This window comes from Protomyctophum parallelum, assembly GCF_964188405.1.
Source record: "Protomyctophum parallelum genome assembly, chromosome: 3".
NCBI classification, from domain to species: domain Eukaryota; kingdom Metazoa; phylum Chordata; class Actinopteri; order Myctophiformes; family Myctophidae; genus Protomyctophum; species Protomyctophum parallelum.
This window is the reverse complement of record NC_139698.1, coordinates 14,947,600-14,972,566: the sequence shown is the minus strand read 5'-3', so window position 1 is coordinate 14,972,566 and position 24,967 is coordinate 14,947,600. Positions and strand designations below refer to the sequence as shown.

The 24,967-nt window shown below is 41.2% G+C and overlaps 1 protein-coding gene across 2 annotated transcripts in view; it reads left to right on the top strand.

Moving 5' to 3' along the window:
- The window catches only part of dgkb (diacylglycerol kinase, beta), an 80,206-nt gene that overhangs the window by 8,296 nt on the left and 46,943 nt on the right, over positions 1 to 24,967 (top strand). For both annotated transcript variants that reach the window (XM_083761657.1, XM_083761656.1), the window contains exons 3-18: positions 2,407 to 2,483; positions 4,768 to 4,912; positions 6,285 to 6,422; positions 8,062 to 8,111; positions 8,644 to 8,718; positions 10,812 to 10,931; positions 14,673 to 14,790; positions 15,387 to 15,475; positions 15,796 to 15,912; positions 16,120 to 16,218; positions 16,557 to 16,658; positions 17,565 to 17,638; positions 18,541 to 18,615; positions 21,102 to 21,187; positions 23,219 to 23,308; positions 24,081 to 24,241. In XM_083761657.1, coding sequence (XP_083617783.1) covers positions 2,407 to 2,483; positions 4,768 to 4,912; positions 6,285 to 6,422; positions 8,062 to 8,111; positions 8,644 to 8,718; positions 10,812 to 10,931; positions 14,673 to 14,790; positions 15,387 to 15,475; positions 15,796 to 15,912; positions 16,120 to 16,218; positions 16,557 to 16,658; positions 17,565 to 17,638; positions 18,541 to 18,615; positions 21,102 to 21,187; positions 23,219 to 23,308; positions 24,081 to 24,241 — 1,616 coding nt within the window. The remainder of the gene's footprint in view (positions 1 to 2,406; positions 2,484 to 4,767; positions 4,913 to 6,284; positions 6,423 to 8,061; positions 8,112 to 8,643; positions 8,719 to 10,811; positions 10,932 to 14,672; positions 14,791 to 15,386; positions 15,476 to 15,795; positions 15,913 to 16,119; positions 16,219 to 16,556; positions 16,659 to 17,564; positions 17,639 to 18,540; positions 18,616 to 21,101; positions 21,188 to 23,218; positions 23,309 to 24,080; positions 24,242 to 24,967) is intronic.

Genomic DNA, 24,967 nt, shown 5'->3' with positions numbered 1-24,967 from the left:
TGTATACTCCTGCAGCTGCTCTATATATCTCCTTACAATGGTGTTTTACCGGATCTTGCTGTTTGTGTTAAATAACACCATAAAACCGCCACTACCCTTTTCATGTCACGCACCCCCTAGACTCCCAAACTGTGGGGCGAATGCCCTCTAGGGCCTAGAGGGCATTCGCCCCACAGTTTGGGAACCCCTGCATTAGGGTAATACACAACAAAACAAAATAGTCCAATGTCCAATGTTTATTATACTAAATGAAATAAAGTATTTTAGTGAGCAAGTCAGTAATCACGTTTTCAGTTAATTGATTATACCTTTCCTTGAGTCAGGTTGCTCTATGGTGAGTGGCTTTTAGACATTGACTTGGAGGAGGCTGCTCAGTCTGTCAAGCTGCAGTGAAAGGACTGCAATTTCAAATTAGATTATAACTGATACCCTATCAGTATACAATTTGGATTCAGAATCACTAGAAGCAGGTCACACCTCTCTGTGCAGGCACTAGCTAGGTGAGGGCACAGGGCTCATAGGAGCATCTGCTGTCGAGCAGAAACAACTACAGGTTCACTAGTAAGAGACCACACCAACTGCTCAAGTTTAGGGGTGTTTATTGCATGCGTGTATGTTCTATGTATTGATACTGTAACTGAAATCCATTGCTGAAGTATACTAATTGTTTTAAATGTATTGATTTGAAGTGATTGTGAGTCTCACCTCCCCTCTGCAGTGGCATTCCTGTTGATTGGGAAGGTGCCAAGTGCTGCAGAGGAGGAGGGGTGTTTGATTCGAGAGCAATCTTATTTAAAACAAAACTATAGTTTGTGTATGAATGGACGTCCGGAATTTCATGTTCAAGTTAATGTTAAAACCTTCAGTTATGGTGTGTTAACTCATTGGCCTTTGTATGCTTATGACGAGTTCATTGAATTTCCAATCTGCTGTGATATGGTTTGGTATGTCCCACTCCTATAAAAGGGAGCCTGCAGCTGATATGTGGGAGTTAGACCTTGGTTGACACACAGGTCACAGCCTAAGTGAGAGCTGGGGAATTTGAAAGAGGTGTATTTATGCTGTGGGGAATGTTACGTGATTGGCTGTGAGACTGTAGGACGCAGGTGAACTCGATAAGGAGATAGGGAAGCTGAGTGATCAGGTTGAGCAGTATAGGCGTTCTCTACTTCTGAACCTGTACAAAATATAAACTTGTTAGGAGAGAAATGGTATGTTTTTAAAACAACACAATACACCCTCATACAAGTTGGTATTGTGAGTTGTGACTTTAATATTATTGTCAGTTACTTGCATGTGCCATTAGTTTATTATTATAATTTTACCCAAATCCAGCTCAAATGGAGTTAGGAGGTTTTTGACCAGTGAATGATTGTGGAGAAAACACTGGAGCACTCGACTGTGTCTGCACATGTTTTTAGTTTTCACTCTGAGGAAGAACAGTTGAAGTTAAATCCATGAAAATGAAAGATGCGTACCGACGCAGCCGAGTGGGGGGTAATGTCTTTTGAAGTGCACAGGTATTTTTATTTTTCACTAACTGTTCCAGGGCAGCTATGGTGATTGTGTTGCTATCTGAGTGACGCAGTGCGTTTCTTCATAACTAGGGTGATCTGTTTGGTTGTGCTCCAGCTCATGATCTTGACGGTGCACAGCCTGTCAGGCTGAAATGCAATTTATATAGTCAAGTTGAAGCTGGGTGGAGCCTATATGCTGACAATTCATAATTTCACAAAAAGCTATCTGGCAAAAAAATAACAAATAAAAAGTTAAATTCCTGTAAATATCTCAAACCGATATTGCACAATGTACAATGTTCTGCCTTATTGCACATTCTTTAAATCCAGACAGTATGCCTGCCTGCTATCGAAATTCCTCATGGGATTTTTTTAATTATCTTATTATCTTATACCATATCTTTATAATTGTTATGTTGATGTTAGTACAGTATTGCAGACCTTGCCACAGTTGCATTTCGCTGCTTGTACCTGTATGAGTATTAACAAAGAAACCCTCTTGATTCTTAAATTGGACTGCAATTTAAGGCCTTTTGGTTGTGTACGCCCACACAGCCCTGAGAAGAGCTGAGTAAGAATCAGTAGTGTATTGTTATGATTGACAGTTTTAGGTTTGTGCCAGCCATCCATTTGTTGACACATTCATTCCTACACATACTGTACAGTGGCTGTACAGTTGTCTCCTTTGAGAGCATGTTGGACTGATTGACCCCTGGATGCTCGTTGCTTCAGTGTGCATATATCGCATTACTGCAGACTGAGTAGTTCACCTTACTTTTGACCATCACCTTTTCATATTATTTATGCTTAGTAGTACAGTAGTTACTAGTCAGAGAAGGAAGCGAGTGAAATACATGAAAAGTGACTTCTGCTCATTGTGTTTCCCTAGACTCAACCAAGAAGCTAAAAGATGTGCTACAGGAGTTCCATGGTAATGGAGTACTGGCGAAATACAATCCAGAAGAAGTATGTACAGTATATAGTATGTTTTTGAGTGGTGCTAGCCACTCCTATGAGTGATATGTTTTTTTCCCTTTTTTTAAATATGCGTGACTGTGTGTGTGACGTGTGTATGTCTGTGTACAAGCACGGAAGTACCACGGCAATACGGCTGGATGGCACTGTTGAGCAGCGACACACACACACAGGCCAGGGAGGAGGGCTTGTACAGTACAGTACAGTACAGTACAGTACGAGTAGTACAGTATAGTATAGTACAATACAGTATGAGTAGTACAGTATGAGGAGTACAGTACAGTACGAGTAGTACAGTACAGTGCCATTAGTACAGTACAGTAGGCCTACAGAGTACAGTACCCATGCACTGCGTGCAATACAATATGAGTACAGTACCAATACAATATGAGTACAGTACGAGTACAGTACAGTACGAGTGCAGTATGAGTATGAGTAGAGTACAGTATGAGTACAGTACCAGTACAGTACGAATACTGAATACAGTACAGTATGAGTACAGTATGAGTACAGTACACGTACAGTACGAGTACGGTACAGCACCACTCGGTTCAGACGGGTCTGATTTTTTTTACTGTATTTTGCACCCACTTTTGTCCACTATGCTACAATTGACAGTACAACAGTGATAGCCCCCCTCAGATCCTTACTCTAACCTTCACTCATGCATACCAGATCCACACCAAATCCATGCCAAACTGGACCATACCAATAGTGCCTAACAATAACTCAATTACAGTAATTGACTAGACTTATATATACTAGTAACTAGTTGACCAGGGTCACCCAGGAATCTATACTTATCCTTTATCCTGCTTCACCAATGCAGCACAACGGGACTTGTTGTGCGCTTGTAGTCGTAGATCTGCAATGTTTTCTGAATGTTCACCCCAGAATAGGGCCTGTAGGGTTCATGACATGTGGTTTAACTACACCCATGGTCAGCTTTAAGGATGAAAGCGGGTATTGGACTTGCATTTTTACCCACATGAAACAGTTTGTTATCTTTTCCTCTACAATGCTGCGTGATGCATAGAAGCAGGAGATCTTAAACCAGGTAATGGCTGCCTATTTCTGTCTGCCAGTAGTAATTAATTCATAATGAATTTGTGATTAATTAATGCTTAAATAATTTATTAGTTGATCATAAATTAAGTGTTATTTAAGCGTACCTTATGAGCAAGCGTTATTTATTTATTTTTATTTCACCTTTACAGTAGGCTATTTTACCAAGAGTAATGCCTTTGAGATACAGAATCTCTTTTACAATGGAGTCCTGGCTAAGACAGACAAGAGCTCTATGTCTCTTGCAGACCCATGAAACTATAAATATCATAAAACTTGTTTATTTATGTGGAGAAAGAAAAACATGCTCTCAAATGAGACTGACAGTTATAGGGCACGTGTTATGAGAGTGTGTCAACAAGAAATGCTTGAACTGCTTGATGGGGAATATTGCTCATTCCCAATGTTTAAAATGTTTATTTTTCCATTCTTTGGAGAAAGTGCTGTGTCCATATAGCCAAAAGGTTTGTTTTATACATGCAACTCAATGTATAAGCATGCAAGCATGCAGATAAAAAAAGTATTATATGATAACCAAAAATACAAAACAACGAACTCATTATTAATTAATGTGAGGAAAACAAGACATACAGTACCACAGTTCAGAATATAAGTATCATAGAAACTTAGGTTGTATACCTGACCATGATACCAATTGAAAAGCCATATTCCAATCATATTTTATCTGCTGCTTTTGTGCTCTGTGATTGAGGAACCAAAAGTAGTGATTCCTTTCACTGTCATTGCATGGCGGAAAAGGTCACACAATAATGTTAACATAGCCTAATATAGCCATTTTGCGGTCAGAATCAACTTTGTGTTTGTTTGTGTGTTAAACTGTGATTTTGTCACCTGTTTAGTCATTCAATGAGAGTAAATGGAATGACTACACTCAGTGTCTCGCTCATGGAGCACAGAAAAAAATAGAAATGTGCGCTCCATTTGGAATATGGAATAGAAAATGCAAAAGCTAACACATGAGATCATGTGTACCTAATTTAGTGATAGAATCATGTTTCTGAAAAGGTTTAAATAAATATGAATAATAATCATTCCAAAATGTACAAAACTGTTATGTAAAGTACAGTATATACAATTTGATGTCAAAGGGGGCTAAACCATGCAAAAACACCAGTAGGGTCCTTTAAGGCTATGAATGTTATATGGAACAGAGTCTCAGTACTAACAAGCATGTTCTGTCTTGCTTCAGGAAATTGACTTTGATGGCTTCAAGGTCTTTATGCAGACATTTTTGGAGAGCGAACTCCCTGAGGAGTTCTGTCAGCATCTCTTCTTGTCGTTTAGCAACAAAGGGCCCAAACCCAGTCCCTCATCAGACAAATCCAGAGTCTCTGGTAAGTGAGTATTGTACATATGTAGACCCTATATGTTACCTTATTGTAGTTCTGCAAATAGACTAGGTGCATAACAATAGCAGACATGGTACAGTAGCTCAATGAAAGCAGCATGCTAATGCTCTAGTCTAGGCTACATTTTATTCCTAGGATGAGCGGTGCGTGGGAGCGCTTGTTTTCAGACACCCCGACGGAGGCGCGTTGTCTGAAGCGGACTTGAACCACGAGAGGCACCACTGAGTCGCCTTGGCGAACGTTGCGAAGTCCGCTTCAGCCGTCTCATCAGTGTCCGAGTTATGTCCCAACAGGTACCAATCAAATCAAATCATCCGTACATATGAGACGTCAACAACGCCTCGATCGTGTGTGGTCCAAGCAAACATAGCCGAGAGCTCCCTACCCCTGTTTCAGCCAATCAGAAACCGTGTCTGGTCCTGCTCATCCTAGGGAAACAACTATTTGTCTACAGTTACAGCCAGTGGTGAGGAGGGCAAACAAAATACACGTAATTACATGTAATTTGGGTGCGGATGGTGAGTGACCAGGTCCATGTGATGGAAATGCGTGTAGAGTGGTATTGATTCATACACACAAACCTGCAGCCTGCTTCAAAGTTCCTGCTGAATTACACACTTTTTGGTTGTAAAGCTACATTGGACACCGGTTCTCAATGTGGGGTCCCCTTTAAGGGGGTATCCAAGGGGTCCCAAGCTAAATGATAGTTGGAAACCAAATGGACACTCAAATAGTGTGCAAAGGGTCCATTTGGTTCCCGTTGTATTAACAATGATGCTTTCACAAAGTAGATTGGGGTCCTAGAGATGATAATCACTGACAGGGAATATTAATCATGCTCACAAGAAGCTATTCTGGATTGATACTAGTGTGGAGAGAACTGTGAGTAGAGGATGTGAAGCATCTAATGCCAATATACTGTAAGCATCACCCAGCTAATCACTTTGATTGAATGTAATGGTCACTGTAGATGAGCTTGTGATGTCTTATTTTTACTCCACATGAACATTTTTGGGTTATGCACATTTTCTGATTAATTGTCATTGATCTTTGTTAACTGTAAGCCCAAGCACCACTCCAAACTGCCCTGGTTGTTTATCTCTCTTTCAAGCTAAAGAAATAACTCATTACAGAAGGGTGAAAAGTGAAATCTCATCTTCTCACCAAACAGGTCGAAGAGGTTAAAGGAGATTGATTATACTACTGTACTTCATCCATACGTTGATTTTCAGGCCTCTGCCACTAACTACTAATTGCAATTGATTGAGTGTACAATTAATATCAGGCAATGGCATCCTATTGCACTGGACCATTTTCATTAGACCTTTCATGAATCATCCTGATCTCTCCTCTACAGGGCTGAAGCTTATCAAAGGCAATTCGACCCCTGTGAGGGTGACCACTCTACCCAAACCCCTAACCTTGGTGCAGCTGAAGGATATTGTTTGTTACCTCTCTCTGCTGGAGGGAGGGCGACCTGAGGACAAGCTGGAGTGTGCGTATTTTGTGACACAACTTGTTGTTTCGCCCACTTTCTCTCTCTCTCTCTCTCTCTCTCTCTCTCTCTCTCTCTACCTCTCTCTCTCTTCTCTACCTCTCTCGCTCTGTCTCTCTCTCTCTCTCTCTCAGTGGAAATACGCTGTTAATGTTATCCTTGATCGTTTTTATATCTGTCCTTTAGAAAGTCTCCAGATGTCTCGTATATTCTTTAAGGATTACTCAGTGAATTCCAACACAGCACCCTCTCTCTCGCTTTCTTTCCCATTCCTTGTTCTCTTTATCTCTCTCTCCCTCCAACTCTACCTCTCTCTTGTTCCCTAGACTAGGCTAATGACTATTTAGACTTTCTTATATGTTTTATATTTATTTTTTACTGTTTACTGATGTGCTTATTAGAACATTACATACGTTTAATACTTACTTAATCCTTTAACTCCCAAGTGGGACATACAGTAAGGCTTTAATGATCTGCCTTATTAGAACACAGTTGCAACCTATTTGTCTTTATTACATTCATAACATAATTTATTCATGAGGTGACATTGGTTAATTGGTCATCAGACTTTTAATGTGTTGCTATATTTCCCCTTCACCCGTTGAATTATTGAGAAGAGGAGCGTTCATTAAACACAGGAGTATAAATAATTCAGCTAATGCTGCCCTATGTCCAACCACATCACTGATTTAACCATTTCCATATTGTGCATTCCCTCTCTGGCTCTCCTTGCATCTTAGCAATGCTTCTTTTCATTTATTTTCTGGCAGATATCGCCCTCTGCTGATTGACTGTGAAAACTGCCTTGATTTCATTTGAGCTTGCATACATGGGTTTCAGCCGCTGCCTGACTAGTGACTATAACGGAATCCCATTAGAAATCTGTTATGTGAAGCACTTCAACAGGCGTTCATGTTTTCCATAATATTGTAGATGTACGGCCACTGACGCAGTGCTCAGAAATGTATTTAGCTCAACCTCTTTACTGCAAAGACAGAGGGTCACCTCTACCCCTTGTCTTCCTCTGTCCACTGTCCCATTCCTGTGGCCACCAACACATCTCAGCTCCATGACTAGACTAACCCAGATGCCACCAGGCACTTATCTCATGTTCCCTTTCCTTCACCCCAGAGAGGCCACACTCACTCGCACACAGGATGATGTCAATTAGCTTCTCATTAGATTTGATGTCAGCATCATGAGGAGCTGTGCCACAACTGTTCTCCCCGTGCAAAGACCAGGTTGTGCTTATACAGTGCATGGCCTAGCCATGGCATGGTGCATAGCCATTAGTGTGCAAATGCCTGGGACATTTTCACAGTACTGTCACATTTTGATTGAGTAGTGTTTATGTGTCATTATGTGATATCCAATCATTTGGTGAGGGAGAACTCTGTTGCCATGGTGACTGTTGAGTGTTGGTGATGGGGGGACAGTTAAAGCTGGATTTACTGTAGATGCCTGCAAGCATTGTAGAAGGGGATCATTATTCTACCTTGAACGCAGTGTAATACAATGAAAATGTGTTTGATTTAATTTCTCCTGTCATTACCACTGATGAGTGTTTCCCATTCAAGGATTCTCTTTGCGTCAAAGAGCACAGTGTCGATAGCGTGACATTTTGTTTTTCTCTTCACAGTTATGTTTCGCCTCTACGACACAGATGGAAATGGGTCTTTGGACAGCTCGGTAAACAATGATGCCATTTCATTCTCATCATTGGGAAACTCTTCAAAGTTTCATTTCAGTTACTCTATCCATCTAATATAATATGCAGTATGTCATTGCACATTTATCTTTCAATAGCTTAAGGTCATGAATGTTTTCCACCTGGTTGGTGAAGGTCTTCAAAATGGCAGTATCACATAATTTTGGAAGTGAACCCATATTAGCATAGTCAGAACAGCAGAACTGATATTCAGTATACAGCTATTAGAGTAGTTCAGAGCACCGTAGAGTGGTTTCATCTGCCAGTAGAATATAATTGCATGCCCCGCAAAGAAAGAGAAACCACTGTAATTACACCCTCAACCTCTGAGCACTTCCCTTTGTGTAACAGTTTAGAAATCTTGTTTGTGAAAGAATGACATTTAAAACCTACTATTATGCTGCATATTAGTTAATTTAAGCCGAGGACACTCAATACCTACATCCCCTTTTAAGCTATAATAGATTGCACAATAAAAACTATTTATAATGAGAGCTTGTGATTTCACCACAGGAGCTGGAGCACATCATCTCTCAGATGATGCATGTGGCTGAATACCTGGAATGGGACGTAACAGAGCTGAAGCCGGTAAGAAAGGATTTTTTTCTGAAGTGAAAAAACGAATGATGGTAATAATAATGACTAGAACTGCACTCTGTCGAGTGCCTACTTGCTTGTTGTGCACAAGCCTACTTGTGCGCAAACAGAGCGCGCAAGTACTGTGGAGCGCTACAAACTGTCAAATCTCAGCTGCTCTGTGAAAGAAGAACATGAATTACCTTCATGTTCTTCAGTTCTTCAGTTGAAGAACATGAAGGAACATGAAGGTAATTCTATTTAAGCATTTCAAATTCATTCTTTCGTTACGTAATTAACAAAAATCAATTACGTAATGTTGTAATTAATACGGATGAGTGACGGCTTTCGATGGTGACGTATACACATCTTTGCGTATGACATACTGTATGTCGATCAGTGTCTGGTGGATTAAAGGAAAAATGCCTATGTATATGTAAATGTAATCTGTAAGTTGATTAGCGGTATACTGTGGTTACTTTGCGTATGCCCCGTTTGATGCGTATGTATCGTAGCAGCATATGACGTCAGGGTATAACTGGTACAACTAGCTCTCAATGATGACGTAATGTGGATTAAAGGACCCAATGCCAGGGTGTAATTGGTTTTCGATGGTTACGTGATGACGATATGTATGTTTTAGTGTCCGGATGATTAAAGGTAATGCCCCTATGTATACATGTATGTAATCTGACACCACTGCCATATCAAGCACAAGTAGTCATTACGTCATACACTGGCACGGCGCATACACATCAAACAGCGACATACGAAAACTATTACTTGCGCGCTGTGCTAGCACACTGTCAAACACAACAACATAGAAATACATAGAAAGACTAGAGCACAGCCATACCTGTCCTCATTGCGCACGTAAGGCCTCCTGAATACACAAACCTGTTTCCCTAAAGCCTCTTTAGCCTACACACACCTGTCAATGTGGCAGTATTAAAACCATTCGCAGAGAAATGTGTGGTGCGAGTGGTGACTTTCTTCATCTCATTTAAATATAACATCAGCCTACTTCGGCCTACTTCAGCATCAAAGAAATGTAATTGAATTTAAAAAAATTAAGAGTGAAGAGAGCCTACTGTCAGCTGTCCAGCAGTCCAAATATTATTAAATTACATTTCAGAATGGTAGACCTGAGGCCTACCATACCAGGCCTCAGGCCTGCGGCCTACCGTACCAGGCCTCAGGCCATAGAGGTGGCCATAGAGGTTATTCACAGGGTTGACCTGAGCCCAAAATGTCTGAGAACCACTGCAATAGACAGCAGTAGCCTACTACTGGGTGTACCTCTCACCTTAACCTTGTGTATTTCTAATGTGAGAAGAGTGGGTGTAGGTGAATTTATCTTGTAGTCAGAACAATTTGTTGATGTTTTTGTAGTGCAGTCTATTCAAACTGTCCTGGTGAATAGTCTAGAGGTGTTACAGTTCACTAATGAGCCAACAAACTTCATGCATCGCATATATTAGTGCCTTTATTTCCATCGTGTTAAACCCTAAATAAGGCTCCAAACTTGTCAGGCCTCACTCCCCAAACCCACCTCACCCCTGCCCATTTTGACAGGCTGGAATGGCTTAGGGTTGACGGCAAGTACAGCATCTTGCAATGAGTCTGGTCCGCAAGATTCGCTACACCACCAAGATACCCATGTACCTGTCTAAATAGTAATACTTCCTTAATGTCAACAAAGTCCACACCCACACCACCAGAGGGAGTTTAACAAACCATGTGCAGCAGATTCGGCACAAAGCGCTCTCAAAGGGCACCTATGGACGGCTGCAATTTGAAACTGGCCCGCGTAAAAAGTCCCCCCCACCCCATTTTCCCCTCACTGTATATGTTTTTTCCCTTTTTTAGCTAATTTTATGATGATTTCCTGTTTTTTGTTATATAGAAGTGTATATTTGTACGTCTCTAAATGTTCTGATGAATTGAAAATGGTGGACCCTATTGTAAACAAGTGTAATGCTTTATAGTGTCGTCCACAGTTTTTGCATTGATTTGTGCTTGAAATGTACCTATTCTGCATACTGTTAATAAATATTTCAATCAATCAATCAATCAGTGTCCCTTCCCATCATATCCTGTTGTAGATCCTCCAGGAAATGATGCATGAGATTGACTATGACCATGACGGTACAGTGTCACTAGAGGAGTGGATCCAGGGAGGCATGACCACCATCCCACTACTGGTACTACTGGGTCTAGAGACGGTATGTGAGTTAAGCCTAATTTATACTCCGTTGTGCAAGAGTTCCTACCAAGGTTATTAGTTAAGGGTACTATGTACAGTAGTTATTGTGCGACACAGTGAGAGTTTGCTAGTTACCACGGACTGTTTCAGATACTGCCACTTGGCCAGTGGCTTTGTAGCCACAAGGCCATGGGCAGTAGGCAGGTAATGGCTACTTGGCTACTTCACACTGACAATATCACGTTTATGAATGCGCAGACCCCCCCCCCCCCACACACACACACACACACACACACACACATCTACCTCAATATTTAAACATCACACACACTGACACCTTGCATATTACTGCACGGTGAATGCACAAACATGCACACTGTCTACTCTAAATGCAAATGCATTATTTAGTACATGTAAAATATATAAATTTTACCGACATACTGCTGTGTATGTGTGAAGTGCACGCATACCATGTCTGTTGGGGTGAGATACTTTGTCTCATACATTACATTATTTTTTTTATATATATTTCTTTACTCTCTACATTTGTTTTAATCTTTTGTATGGATGTACAGCCTAAAGGCTAAAACTAAATGTTCAGAGAAAGAATTGCTGTCTAAATGAGTTTATTTTGCAGATAAAAGATAATTTTATTTAAAAAATAGATATACTTGTAAAGGCAATAAAGGCTAACTTCAGACAAACTCACACAGAGTAGGGAAGTTAAAAAGCCTTGGGCAACTTGGGCATATCAAAGTACTAAACCACAGGGTCTTCCTCAGGCCATGGCTGGAAATCTCAGACTCTAGGACAGTGCTTCTCAAACCTCAGACTCTAGGACAGTGCTTCTCAAACCTCAGACTCTAGGACAGCGCTTCTCAAACCTCAGACTCTAGGACAGTGCTTCTCAAACCTCAGACTCTAGGACAGCGCTTCTCAAACCTCAGACTCTAGGACAGTGCTTCTCAAACCTCAGACTCTAGGACAGTGCTTCTCAAATCTCAGACTCTAGGACAGTGCTTCTCAAACCTCAGACTCTAGGACAGTGCTTCTCAAACCTCAGACTCTAGGACAGTGCTTCTCAAACCTCAGACTCTAGGACAGTGCTTCTCAAACCTCAGACTCTAGGACAGTGCTTCTCAAACCTCAGACTCTAGGACAGTGCTTCTCAAATCTCAGACTCTAGGACAGTGCTTCTCAAACCTCAGACTCTAGGACCACGCTTCTCAAACCTCAGACTCTAGGACAGTGCTTCTCAAACCTCAGACTCTAGGACAGCGCTTCTCAAACCTTGTTGTGCCAAGGATCCCCCCCCCCTCCCCCGAAACACACTCAAGGACTCCTGAGGGTCCTCTGGCCACTCTTTGAGTATCCCTGCATTAGACCATGGACCACCATCACTCTGAGAGTGTACAAATGGAATGTGTTTTGAACTTTTGTGTTTAAATATTGATGTAGACTCTCAATTACAGCCCCATGAGGGTTCATTTGGTTATTTCCTAACTAAGCATCATTTAGCTGTGGATCCTCTGGAACCCCCTCAGGGACTGAGGGGTCGCTGACTCGCTGTACTGGACCCACTTTGAGAACCAGCACTGGAGGCTATAGGACAAGCTTGTTTGGATCTTTCTCAGAGATAAGAGGGCCCTCTAGTGGATGTGGTTCTACATTTCATTTCAACGCTGAAATGAAGTGAGTGGCAGTTTTGGAAGAATTACTCTTGACTTTTTGCTTAACGCATTTAGGACTGAGGCCAATTCTAAAGACGCCTTCTAAATCCTTTTCTGAAAAACTTCAAATATGTATTAACAATTTACAAAAATGTTATATCGCTATACTGTTTTTTCGGTACCACAGCATTTTTATGAGTGCCATGCGCGTACCTACATGTGCGCGTGCACATACGTAGGGAGGGAGGTGACAAACTGACATATTGAGCCTGTCACTGTCACACACAGTATGGCAGCCCCCTACTGGCCCCTAGTGTGATCTTTTGTGGCCAGATTTCCTGGGGTTTAGTAGGACTATAGTTAATAATAATAATAATAATAATAAAGAAATCACCATAAAAGTTTATCAAAAAATACATATTTAGCCCCGGCCCCTGTCAAAAAAATAAAAATAAAATAACAATAACACTTTTGCTTTCTCTAATAACAACCTAAAAAAAACACAAACCGTGGTTGAAAAACCAAAGTTGTCCTTTAAGTGGTGAAGTAAAAGTACCACAGAATTGTACAGTACAGTAATAGAGTAGAGTAAGTGTCCTTAGTTACTTTCCACCACTGGTCAGTGGTCCCTGCTTTCTGACCGGACCGCAAGAGAACATGGAGGCATGACCCTTGCAACTAAACACAGGTCCACGGCCGACGGCCGTCTTGAGTGACAGGCGGCTGACAGGCTGATAGGCAGGCAGGCAGATAGCGACATTACACAAACTGTATTGTAGTTATTTTTAGAGCGATTTCCTCATATGAATGGAAACTCCAAAGTGATTTCTTGATTATAACAAATAGCTTAATAATAAATACATAAAAACCGGCCCTTGGGTAATGTCACAATCTGTCTGCCTGCCTCTTAACAGCACTGTCAGCCTGTCACTCAAGACGGCCGTGGGCCTGTGTTTAGGCGCAAGGGGCCACGCCTCCATGTTCTTTTGTTAGAAAGCAGGCGTCCGTGGTAGCCAAAAAAGGTTAGAAAGGTGGGTTGGCCTTTGGCCACCATAGTTGGTTACTGGATTGAATCTCCAGCCTGACTGAAATCTGTGAGGGGAAATGAATGGATAACACCCTCTCTCCTACTCAACTACTGCACATGTAAGCTCTTAGCACTTACAGTTGTAGGTTGTACTGTACAAGGTATGAATGTGTGAAATTGCAACTGAGTGTGAAGTAAGTTGAAAATGTGTGCTCAGGATCATCCTTGTGAATGTAGCAACTATTAACAACTCATAAATCATATGAAACACGTTGTCAGTTTTATGTTGATGTCTTAGACATCCGTTTTCTTATTGTATTCGATTCAGAGACTGATCAAATGCTACTACTATTATATTATCCACTAGATGGAGCCATCTAATCATCCTCTGTCTAGCACTGATGGTCTCCTGAGTATTGTCAGTATACACTCACTATAGAGTAGATAACAGAACCTTATTTTTATTTTTAGATCTTTATAGTGTGTGTGTGTGTGTGTGTGTGTGTGTGTGTGTGTGTGTGTGTGTGTGTGTGTGTGTGTGTGTGTGTGTGTGTGCTTGCGTACTAGGGCTTTCACTTCTAGTGATTTTTACTAGTTGACTAGTTGCCTAGTTTACTAGTCGATTTGTCGACTAGTTGTTTAACTACCTATTATTTTTGTAGTTGTGTACATTGGTGACTATAATCTAGCATTCTAGCTGATCTTGAGGCCTACAAAAACGGGTAAACTAATAAAAAAACTAGTAAACTAGTACCAGCAAGGTCAACTAGTGGATATACTAGTGAGCCTGTGACCCCCCACAATAATCATATTTGAACTTGGGACGCCCGACTCTGATAAGCATTTGGAATTGTAGGATTTGAGGCATGACATTTTGTTTGACTCGGTTCTACAGATAAATATTGTGAAAATTGCAGATCTACAAGATCTAGGCTATACAAGATCACATTATGTTATATTATGTTTCTTATATTATTTGGCCCCCCCTTGGTGTCCCGACCCACAGGTTGAGAACCACTGCTCTAATCAATCTGCAATTAACATCAATGAGTTCTCCCTCCAGAATGTGAAAGACGATGGACAGCATGTATGGAGGTTGAAGCACTTCAACAAGCCAGCCTACTGTAACCTGTGTCTTAACATGCTGATCGGGCTGGGGAAGCAGGGACTCTGTTGTTCTTGTGAGTAACCACTAACCATTTAGAGCTGCCACTATGGGCCCTATAACGCCACTGACACCAGTCAATCATTCACATGGCGGCCAAAAAAAAGGCTTCTAAATCCTAAACATTTTCTGAAAAACTCATGTTTCTATGTAAGTAGTGCTCAACCTTTTTTATATCAAGGATCCCCAGAATTATCTCTATTGGGCCACGGACCCCCATCTCAAAATATGTTGTTCCAGGGACCCCCCTGAAGCCAATATTTTAGTTAAAAATGTTCGCTATGAAATATATATTCAAAGATTTGTGCCACATTTTCATGACTTTTCAAAAATAGCAGACCTACAATCTCTATGAGCTTGTAGATCTGCTATTTTTCAATAGCTAAAGGAGTACAGAATGCTTCAAACACCAAAAGAGGTTCCCGCCCAAAATGGATTAATAGGCTTCAACATTCTACAAGTTTACAAGCTCCTGTAATTATATCACTACACGAGTGCCAATTGTCTTGTGGTATGTGAACAGCATACATTAGATCAGAATAGCAAGTAAGTAAGCATACTTGAGGCTCGTCCTTTCCTTATGCTCACTGTGAACTTTCTTCTTTTCCACAGTCTGCAAGTACACGGCCCATGAGCGCTGTGTGGCTCGTGCTCCGCCGTCTTGCATCAAAACCTATGTCAAGTCGAAGAAAAACACAGAGGTGTGGCAATTGGAGTGTTTACCAATCGGCACGCTTTGAACAGCAGTGCTCCATTCAGATTTAACCAAGGGCTTCTCTTCATCTAATGAAATTATAACAACTTGAGCTGCTACTAAGCATTGCTAATTACAGGATCATCCTGCCTTAAAGATGTGCACAATACACAAACTCTTTCTTTCTTTCTTTCTTTCTTTCTTTCTTTCTTTCTTTCTTTCTTTCTTTCTTGTGGTTGTCTTTATTTCTATTTCTTTATAGTCTTTATAGATGTTTCTCCCTTAACCTCCTTATACCCGTTTGCTTCTCACCATGATGATCTGCAGGTGATGCACCATTTCTGGGTGGAGGGGAACTGCCCCACCAGGTGTGACAAGTGTCACAAAACTATTAAGTGTTACCAGGGCCTGACTGGGCTGCACTGCGTCTGGTGCCAAATCACGGTAGGATGCCACCCAGGGAGAAGCAGCCACCTCCTCATTATTTCCCCCACTGTTTCTTGTTGTTTCTGGATTTATGTTTTTTCTTTTTTTTGCACCTCTCAAGTCATTCCGCCAATCGTTCTGTGAATGTACCACCTGAAAGTGCATAGTTGGAACACATTGTTATTGATACGAGTTGGCTGTTAATAACGTTTGTCACCTCTTCAGCTCCATAATAAGTGTGCCTCCCATGTGAAGCCTGAGTGTGACTGTGGACCCCTGAAAGATCACATTCTACCGCCCAACACGATCTGTCCCGTCGTTCTGGTGAGATCACCTCACACCCCTGCTATGTGCTATAATGCCTTACATACTGTATACTGTAAGTTACCCACCCAAACTATCTAGACTAAATCTAGTAAATCTCTATTCGCTCTGTACTTGGACTGCTTTTTTCCCATTTACACCAAACCAGCTAGTGTTCCCCCCAGGATACGGATGCTGGGGTTCAAGTGCTTAACCTGTCTGTGTTCTGTGTGCATTTTCTTAAATCATTTTTTTTAACTGTGAGAATGTAAAAATGGGACCAAAATAGTTCTGCTGTAGTGTACCTCTATATTGTTAGGGCTCACTTACACAACTGTTCATTCCCCCTTTGACCCCAGGAACGTCAGTCAACATTGAGGAACGACTCCAAATCCAGCCAGTCAAGCCGAGGGAAGATGCAAAGGGCCAACTCAGTCACAGTGGATGGTCAAGGACTGCAGGTGACAGTCAGCTTTCAAACTGTAGAATTGGCTACACAATGTGGAGACAAAATAATGTCACAAATGGCTGATATACTGTACCTGTACAATCATTGCGCACTTGCGTACCTTTTGCAGCTGGCCTTAGGGTTTAACACTACAGCCCTTGTTTGTCATCAGCATGTACATACAACAAAGTCCAGTTCAGTCGGATCATTACTAATATCTGTCAGCCAGCACACCGGCGATGAAAACCCGCCGCCCTCTGTGGCGACAGCTCGTCTGCACGTGGCTGTGAGAGAAATACAATGAATCACATCCCAGTCACATCCATCTCTGCCGCTCGCCGGCTAACCAGTGTAATAATCAGGATTATCATTTATAATTACAGGAAGTAATGGATCATTCCTGACTGGACAGAGAGCTCATTAATTCACCCCTGGCCTGCTGGGGTAGCAGACAGGGGGAGTTAAGCGCTTCATCTGTGTCAGGGAGTGCACCAGAAAACACACAGCTGAAGCAGGGCGAGTGGTTGCACACTACGGCAGGGAGAACAGTTCAAACTGGTCTGCCGGGTTAGAGCTTGTTTACACTGCGTGCTGCGGGTCCCCCTTTCATCTCTTCTCTCGCCCTCTTTCTAATGTTTTAGCTACTGGGAAGGCCTCTGACACACGTCACAAAGCTCCTTGCCAGTGAGCAAGATGGTGGAAAGTAACCACTAGGCCTATATGCTGAGATAGATGGCCTTATTTTTATATGTGTGAGTGATATTTCCTATAACATGCTGCTGGTTGTAATGGGTAGCAAAAGTTGTGGAAGTGCTGTATAATTTTAATAATATTTGTGGATGTGTCATGATGGAAATGTCCTCTGGCGAATTCTCCGGTCTCGAATAACTATGCCTTTGTGTTGCTGTCTCCTATTCAGATCACAACAATAGAGGGCACTCATCCTCTGCTGGTGTTTGTCAATCCAAAGAGCGGAGGGAAGCAGGGAGAGAGGTACGTAAGTGCACGATCTCACCATGTTCTTCCAGAGGCCTCTAAAGTCTGACAGTACTTTTAACTGGGACAGAGAGAGAGCATGCAGTAACAGCATGGTCCCTGACTGCCAAGTGCTTGAGGCTTACTTACCGGTAGTCAAATAAAAACACAATAACATTTACCTACTGCACCGGCCACCTTGATGACAGGCCACCGCCCCTTCTGACACCCTCCATGCTGTCACATGTCTGACTCGCACTAGCCGTAAAGACATACCCCCCCCCCCCCCCTACTTCTTTAACCCAGGGCTAATTGGGTTATTACTGAAACATATTCATTCACTCCTTATTACACCAGGCCTCATTTGTTTAAATTATGAGATCAAAATATGACTTGAGCCAGTTGATGTAATGAAATTGAAATTAAAATGAATTAGTCTTTCTAATGGCTTCTCCTCAAGGGGACTTTCGCTATATGTCGTACCCTGCTGCCCAGTCCACTGCCGTGTTACAATGTAATTGTGATTTTTGTTGGTTGTCTGCGCTACTGTAAGACATTTGTATCACAGGCAAAAGTTATAAATGTATGAATTGATCTTTACTAGTAGATGATTGTTTGTTATCATACATGACTGGAAATGAATTGGTGTCAGAGTTACTAAGACAACAAACAGTCTTAGTGTTTGACGTTATGTTAATCACAACAGATTTGTGTGCATGAATGTGATGTGTTTCACTGAAAAGTACTAGAAAAACCACGGCCCCTCATGCATTAGAATGTTCTTCTAAAGGGTGAGGGGCCGTGATTTTTCCATAAAATGTTTCATTAATTCTTTTATATATTTATTTATTTTATTTGAAGGTGAAATATCCCTGTAATCCTGTTTCTTCTGTTTCTCCTGTGCATTCTCTATTCTTCAGGATTTCTAGAAAGTTTCAGTATCTTTTGAACCCAAGACAAGTGTACAACCTGGCCAAGAATGGACCAATGCCAGGGTAATCTCTCTTTACAGCTGCTTCCTATATACCACATACTGAAAGAGTAAGAACCACATAGTGATCTGTTGTTGACGAACACGTTAATGTATTCTGCGCTTGCACACACATAATGACTGGGATCACATGCAAGAGTGGTCTTAGAATTAGTCCCTTCCCTCCATCCCCTCACATAATAGAGACACGGTTAAGGTGGGACCACACATAACAAATATTGGATATTGGAGCCTTAATTCGGCGGCCAGTGTGTCAATATGCATATGCGCGTGTGTAGATGTTGGGGGATGTGAGTGCAGATGATTGACAGACAGAGAGGGATAACATTCTTACCTTAACACGTGTGATCACGCATACTAACAACAGCATCTTGTTGCATCGGTGCGAGCAACATTGGATTTTGTGATTAAGAAAGTGGAAGGATCATTTACATAAGACTCCTTCACTTTTGCATCGGCATCCACCGCTGTTTGAAAAGTGAAGAGGATGCTTCTCTGCCCTGCCGTGATGTTGTTTGATTTTCATTATGATTTAAAAAATGTTTTTTCCTCATCAAGTATGAACAGCAAGTGCAGGAACAAAGCCTCCATGAGGTTTCACTAAGAATGTGAAGCTTCTAGTCTGACCTTGTCGGCTATGCTTCTTTTACATTTCTCTGCATGTGGCTGGAAGGCTTCACCTGTATTGCAAAGATTTGGACATGCTGCACTCAGAAGTACCCGGTCTTGGGTTGAGAGCATTCCAGATGACACTGCCCTGCAGAAACCTTAGCTTGTTAATATTTTGTCAAGTGTGCGTAATACAGTGTGCATTAGCAAGGTGACCGGTCACCATTGGACACTGCCGGCCGAGGCAGCCGTACACACTGCTGTCAATTAGCTGCCTTGCTAACATAATTATGCCAAATTAAGTGTTTGTTTCTTGGTATTTAAATATCCCCAAAGTTGCCTTTCATGTTTGCGGCCGTCTGTTTTGCGTCTAACATGGTTTGCAGTCCCAGTTGGAGAGTAATTGAGCGAATCATTTATCCGTCATACGAGACTTGGAGGCTGGCTCATTCAGTTAGGTCTTTGTTATTGTGAAGGAACGGAAGAGTTGGACTGAACATTGCCTGTCATGATCCAATTAGCTGTTGAACAGGCAGGCTAGCTCACTGAATAAATGACTGTCAGTGCGACATGTGTTATTTTGTGAGATTAGAGGGGCTTGTAGAGAAGCTGTACTGTACAGTGTTGTAATGGCTGAATAAAGGAGAGGACAACTATGTAAACCTTATAACAATTATGTAAACCTTATGAATTGTGTGCTATTATAATGATTTTTGTAATCATTATAATAGCACACAATTCATAAGGTTTACTTTTTTAGCAACTTTCAACCTGGCGTTCTTATTTTGCGCATGTCAATATAGGCAAAAGGTTTAAAAGAAATGGCGTCAAAATTGTCTCAACCATTGGCGCTGTGGCTCCCCTGCCAACATGATGCACGGGGTCTTTTATTTAGAAAATCCCGCAATTCACCCCAAATGAACCGGAAGCAAAATCACCAATATAACCAATGTTAAAAGTCATCAGAAGCATTATTTATTGTAATTGTGAGGTAGCAAGCTAAGGACATTTACTTAAAGGAGAATTCCATACTAGAAGGCTTTCTTACCTTTATTTGTAGTTGTTACGTCCCCACCAAAGAGGTCCACGTGTTATGTTGTGCAAAAGTGCATTATAGGCTATTTCCCCTAACATAAGCCCTCAATGGGGGTTGGGTTTTTGTGCTAATTCGCTTATTTCCATCGAAATAAGTAGTGAAGTGTGCCGCTTGGGATACTATTTACATTATGAAGAGAGGATATACAAGAAATATATATTTTTGAGCGATGGAAATAAGCGAAATAGCACAACACCCCATAGCCCATGCAATGCAATTCATTGGGGGCTTATGGTAGGGGAAATAGCCAATAATACGCTTTTGCACAAAATAACACCTGGACCTCTTTGGTCGGGACGTAAGAACTACAAATAAAGGTAAGAAAGCCTTCTAGTATGGAATTATCCTTTAAGATATATGTTTGGGCTTTTTCTGCCTTTATTGGATAGTGTACAGTTTGGTGACAGGAAATGCGGGGTGACGCACCGTGACGCGCGGCAAAGGTTGTCAGGATCGGGCCCGGTTCCGCCGAGCCGCCCCGCGTCCGAAACGGTTGAGAAATGACAGAGTTACCGTGTGGGGGTCCCCAGGGGGTCTCTCTACTGTACTGTCACTGTACTGTACTGTGTGTGTGTGTGAGTGTGAGTGTGTGTGTGTGTGTGTGTGTGTGTGTGTGTGTGTGTGTGTGTGTGTGTGTGTGTGTGTGTGTGCGCGCGACTGCGCGTGTGTGTACACAATAACAATAATATAATCATCATCACCGTCATGGCAATTAATACTTGCAACAGAAGGAGTAGTTCCAGGTTGTTGAGTAGGGCTGATGTGTTAACTTGTTGTCTCAATAGGTTGAATTTCTTCAGAGATGTTCCTGATTTCAGGGTGCTGGCCTGTGGCGGGGACGGAACAGTGGGGTGGATTCTAGACTTCATAGGTACAAACTAGACTTCATACTGTAAGTAGTGCACTTTAGACTACATACGGTTGGTATAAACTAAACTTAAACTGTAGGTATAAAGTAGACTTCAGGTACAAACTAGAGTGTTTTTGTCAGATGTAAATTTGTGAAACTGAATCAATTGCAGTGCTTTTGAATGTAAGTGCTAATGTATGTACATTCATGTATTTATTTATTTATTTATTATTGTTTTGTATAATTGTAATTTATATATATATATTTTTTTAAATCAATCAATCATCTGCTGGACATATCTAAGACAAGCCATAAGTGCTTTGAAATCGGTCTCACACATATTTCGTGTGTGTGTGTGTGTGTGTGTGTGTGTGTGTGTGTGTGTGTGTGTGTGTGTGTGTGTGTCTGTGTGTGTGTGTGTGTGTGTGTGTGTGTGTGTGTGTGTGTGTGTGTGTGTGTGTGTGTGTGCATATGTATATATATTGCATGAATGCGTGTATGTGTGGCCAAAATCACAAACTTTTTCCATAATCTCCCTATATAAAGGGATTGTATGACATTTGGAAATGCGTTATTTGTTTCATTAGTGTGGTTGCCCGAATGGGCAACCAGACTCTAGTAATTGTAACACTTTATACTTATTTTTTCACTGGAGTAGTCTTTATTTTGACGCTTTATACCTCCCACACTGTACGCTGTACGCACTTGAGCCATATGTCAAATTGACCGGAAAAATCGGGAATCGTGTGCTTGTATTTTGTTAAGAGAAATGTTGTATAGTTTAATTGATATGAATTTATTAGTGAATTAAATTTCCCCATTGACATGAATGGGAAAAGGCAAAAATTCACATAAAAGTATTTGTTCGTCGGAGACTGTAATCACTATAGTTACAAAACTTTTAGGGATAATTCAACATTATCCCTAAAATTATTTAACCCTAAAATTTTATCGGTCGGCCTCATGGTGGCGCTATAACAGCCCACTTTACCTTTTGGCTTATAACTCTTGAACCGTAGGTCGTAAAATCAAATTTATTTTTTCCCTGGATTCCTTGGGTCATGACGCATCTCCCCATATAGGCCACGCCCATTTCCGCCATGATAGATTTTCCGCCATTTTGAATTTTGTCCAAAACACACTTTTTGCTTTTCCTCCTACAGATTTCGTTCAAATCTCACAGAAATCGGCACACGTGATCTCTGGACCCATCCAATTAAAACTGAGCCGAGAATTTTGAAAGTGCGTATCGTTCGGCCGTAATCGTCTTCCGAAGTTAGTAGGAGGGGCCTATATCACAAAAAATGCCATAAATCACGAACGGAATGTCCATCCCAAATTTCAATCACAGGTCCGGGGTGGTTCAATCAACCAAGTTCTAAAAGCAATTCCATTTTCATCCATAGGGGGCGCCGCAAATGCGAGAAATGTAACCGTTTGTCGCAAAAACATGAATTTCGGGGGTTAAATCCCCTCCGAATTACTTATGCATGATCTAAGGCGTGACTTGAAATTGTAATTGGCTGGCAATACTAGTGGGAGGGGCATATGTAAGCCACTGCGGCAACCACACTCTGCAATTTTTTTTAATTGCGAATTTTCTAGTTAGTTTTGCTCTTATCAGCTGCAGTCTAGTTATTTTGGCTGAAATAGTAAAAGACGTTTGGTTCATTTATAAACACTCATTATGTGCATTCAAGTCTCCGTATTCAGGGGAGGTAAAATAGGATGATTATGTGAGTTGGAAAACAGCATATTAGTCATCATTTGAAGAAAATAATAAATCACCTGCCAGAGTTCTATTTGGACTTGAAGACCTGTTACTTGTTCGACCTTTCAAAAATTGCCTCAATTTTTATCAATCAAAACAAAGAGAGGTAATAACCTTCTGGCCAAAATAATGTACCTCTTGAAATAAACAGAACAACGAGCCATTCATATTGACTTGTAGTTTAGCAACCCGGGTCTGCAAAATGGATTTGTGTTTTCGTTTACGGTATGCGATCTTGTGGAATTGTTTTTGTCATGATGTTTGTCTTCTTGCTGCTCCAGATAAGGCCAACCTGGACCGGAACCCCCCTGTGTGTGTACTTCCCCTTGGCACAGGCAACGACCTGGCAAGATGTCTGCGCTGGGGAGGAGGTACGTGGCATTGGCAAAGCATTCACAGGAAGTGTCAAAGTGTAATGTTGAAATAATAATAATATTTCTTCAATTATATATATATACAGTATATATCTGTGGATATATGAATGAACAGAAGAGTTCTATTACAACAAAGCTGTCCCTTTGAACAAAAACAAAACAACAGCATCCATCAATTTATCTTAAAGATATACGTACAGCATGCATGCTTCTTGTCAACACAAGGAGTAAAATTACCTACTGCCCTGTAAAACCTGCCATTCGTTCAACGTGACGTTCTGTTTCGATGTTTTGCTTTCAGGCAATTTCACGTCACATTTGTCAACAGGTGGAAGTCTCTTCAAATATAGAACACTGTCACATTAAAGGCCAATAACTAGATAATTCGAAATGATTGCTTCCATCAGCGTGCATGCGAGGTCCTATGCTGTATTAGTCATCATAGAAGCTCAGTGGGAAGACCAGGATGCTGTCACTGCAAGGGTTAGGGTCTGCCCATGCTAAAAAATACCATGGCATTATAAAGCACAGTATAAGGAATACATGTTAGATTATACAAATAAAGGTAAGAAAGCCTTCTAGTATGAAAATGGAACCCCTTTTGGTGTTAGCATTATGTTATGCTTTAGCTATTTTTGAAAAATCGAAGAACGACTGACAGAAACATAGCTTTTTCAGAAAACTGTCAGGATTTAGAAGACATTTTTAGAATCTGATCTCAGGTCAAAATGGGTTAACATGTTTATTGTTACGCATCTGTTTATTTTAGGTTATGAGGGTGAGAGCCTGCTGAAGATACTTCGGGACATTGAGCACAGCACGGAGGTGATGCTTGACCGCTGGAGAATTGACGTTACTCACACAGACAAGGAGGAGCATGGCGACCCTGTACCGTACAGCATCATCAACAACTACTTCTCCATTGGAGTGGTGAGTTAGTCGGTCTGTTATATACTGTATAGTGTATAGCCTACTGCTGGGTCATATTTAATTTAATTATGTTACAACCTGACTCAGGATTGCAACAAAACAGAGACACAGGCACAGTTAACACTCTTTTTTTTTGCCTGGGAAGTTTTCAGAATAAAGGCGCTAAAGTGCCAAACAGATGAGACAGATTTTACTCTGAAAAGCTGTCAAAAATGGATTTTAGTGATCGCATTTATATCATTATAAAGGACCTAAAGACGTGTCCACAGTCCACACGTCTTTAGCACCCGCGGTTTTATTTGAGACGACGTGTGGACACGTCTTTAGCATTTTAAAAGTGTATACAAATATATTTATTTAAAGATTAACTAAATAAACAGCAAATATAACATGTCAGTAAATATGAATGATCATCAGTCTGTAGGCAGTGCATGGGTGCAAGTGTATGTGCAGTTGTATGTGCAGTTTGCTGCTATATGTTTTGTAAAAATCTTCTCACACAAACTTCTGTTCAACTGACATTTCAGATAATGGTCCATAGATTGTGTAGAACATTTCACGCAAATTGCTAAAAAATCCCAGCAGAAAATCAGGTTTAAGCAAAGGTCAGAGAACACAAAAGTTGTTCGGCATGAGGCATATGTGTATCGCAGTTTTATTGCTGATGGTCAAAAGGTTCATGAACTATGCCTGTTCAAAGTTTGCATTTTCAATTGAGTGCTATAG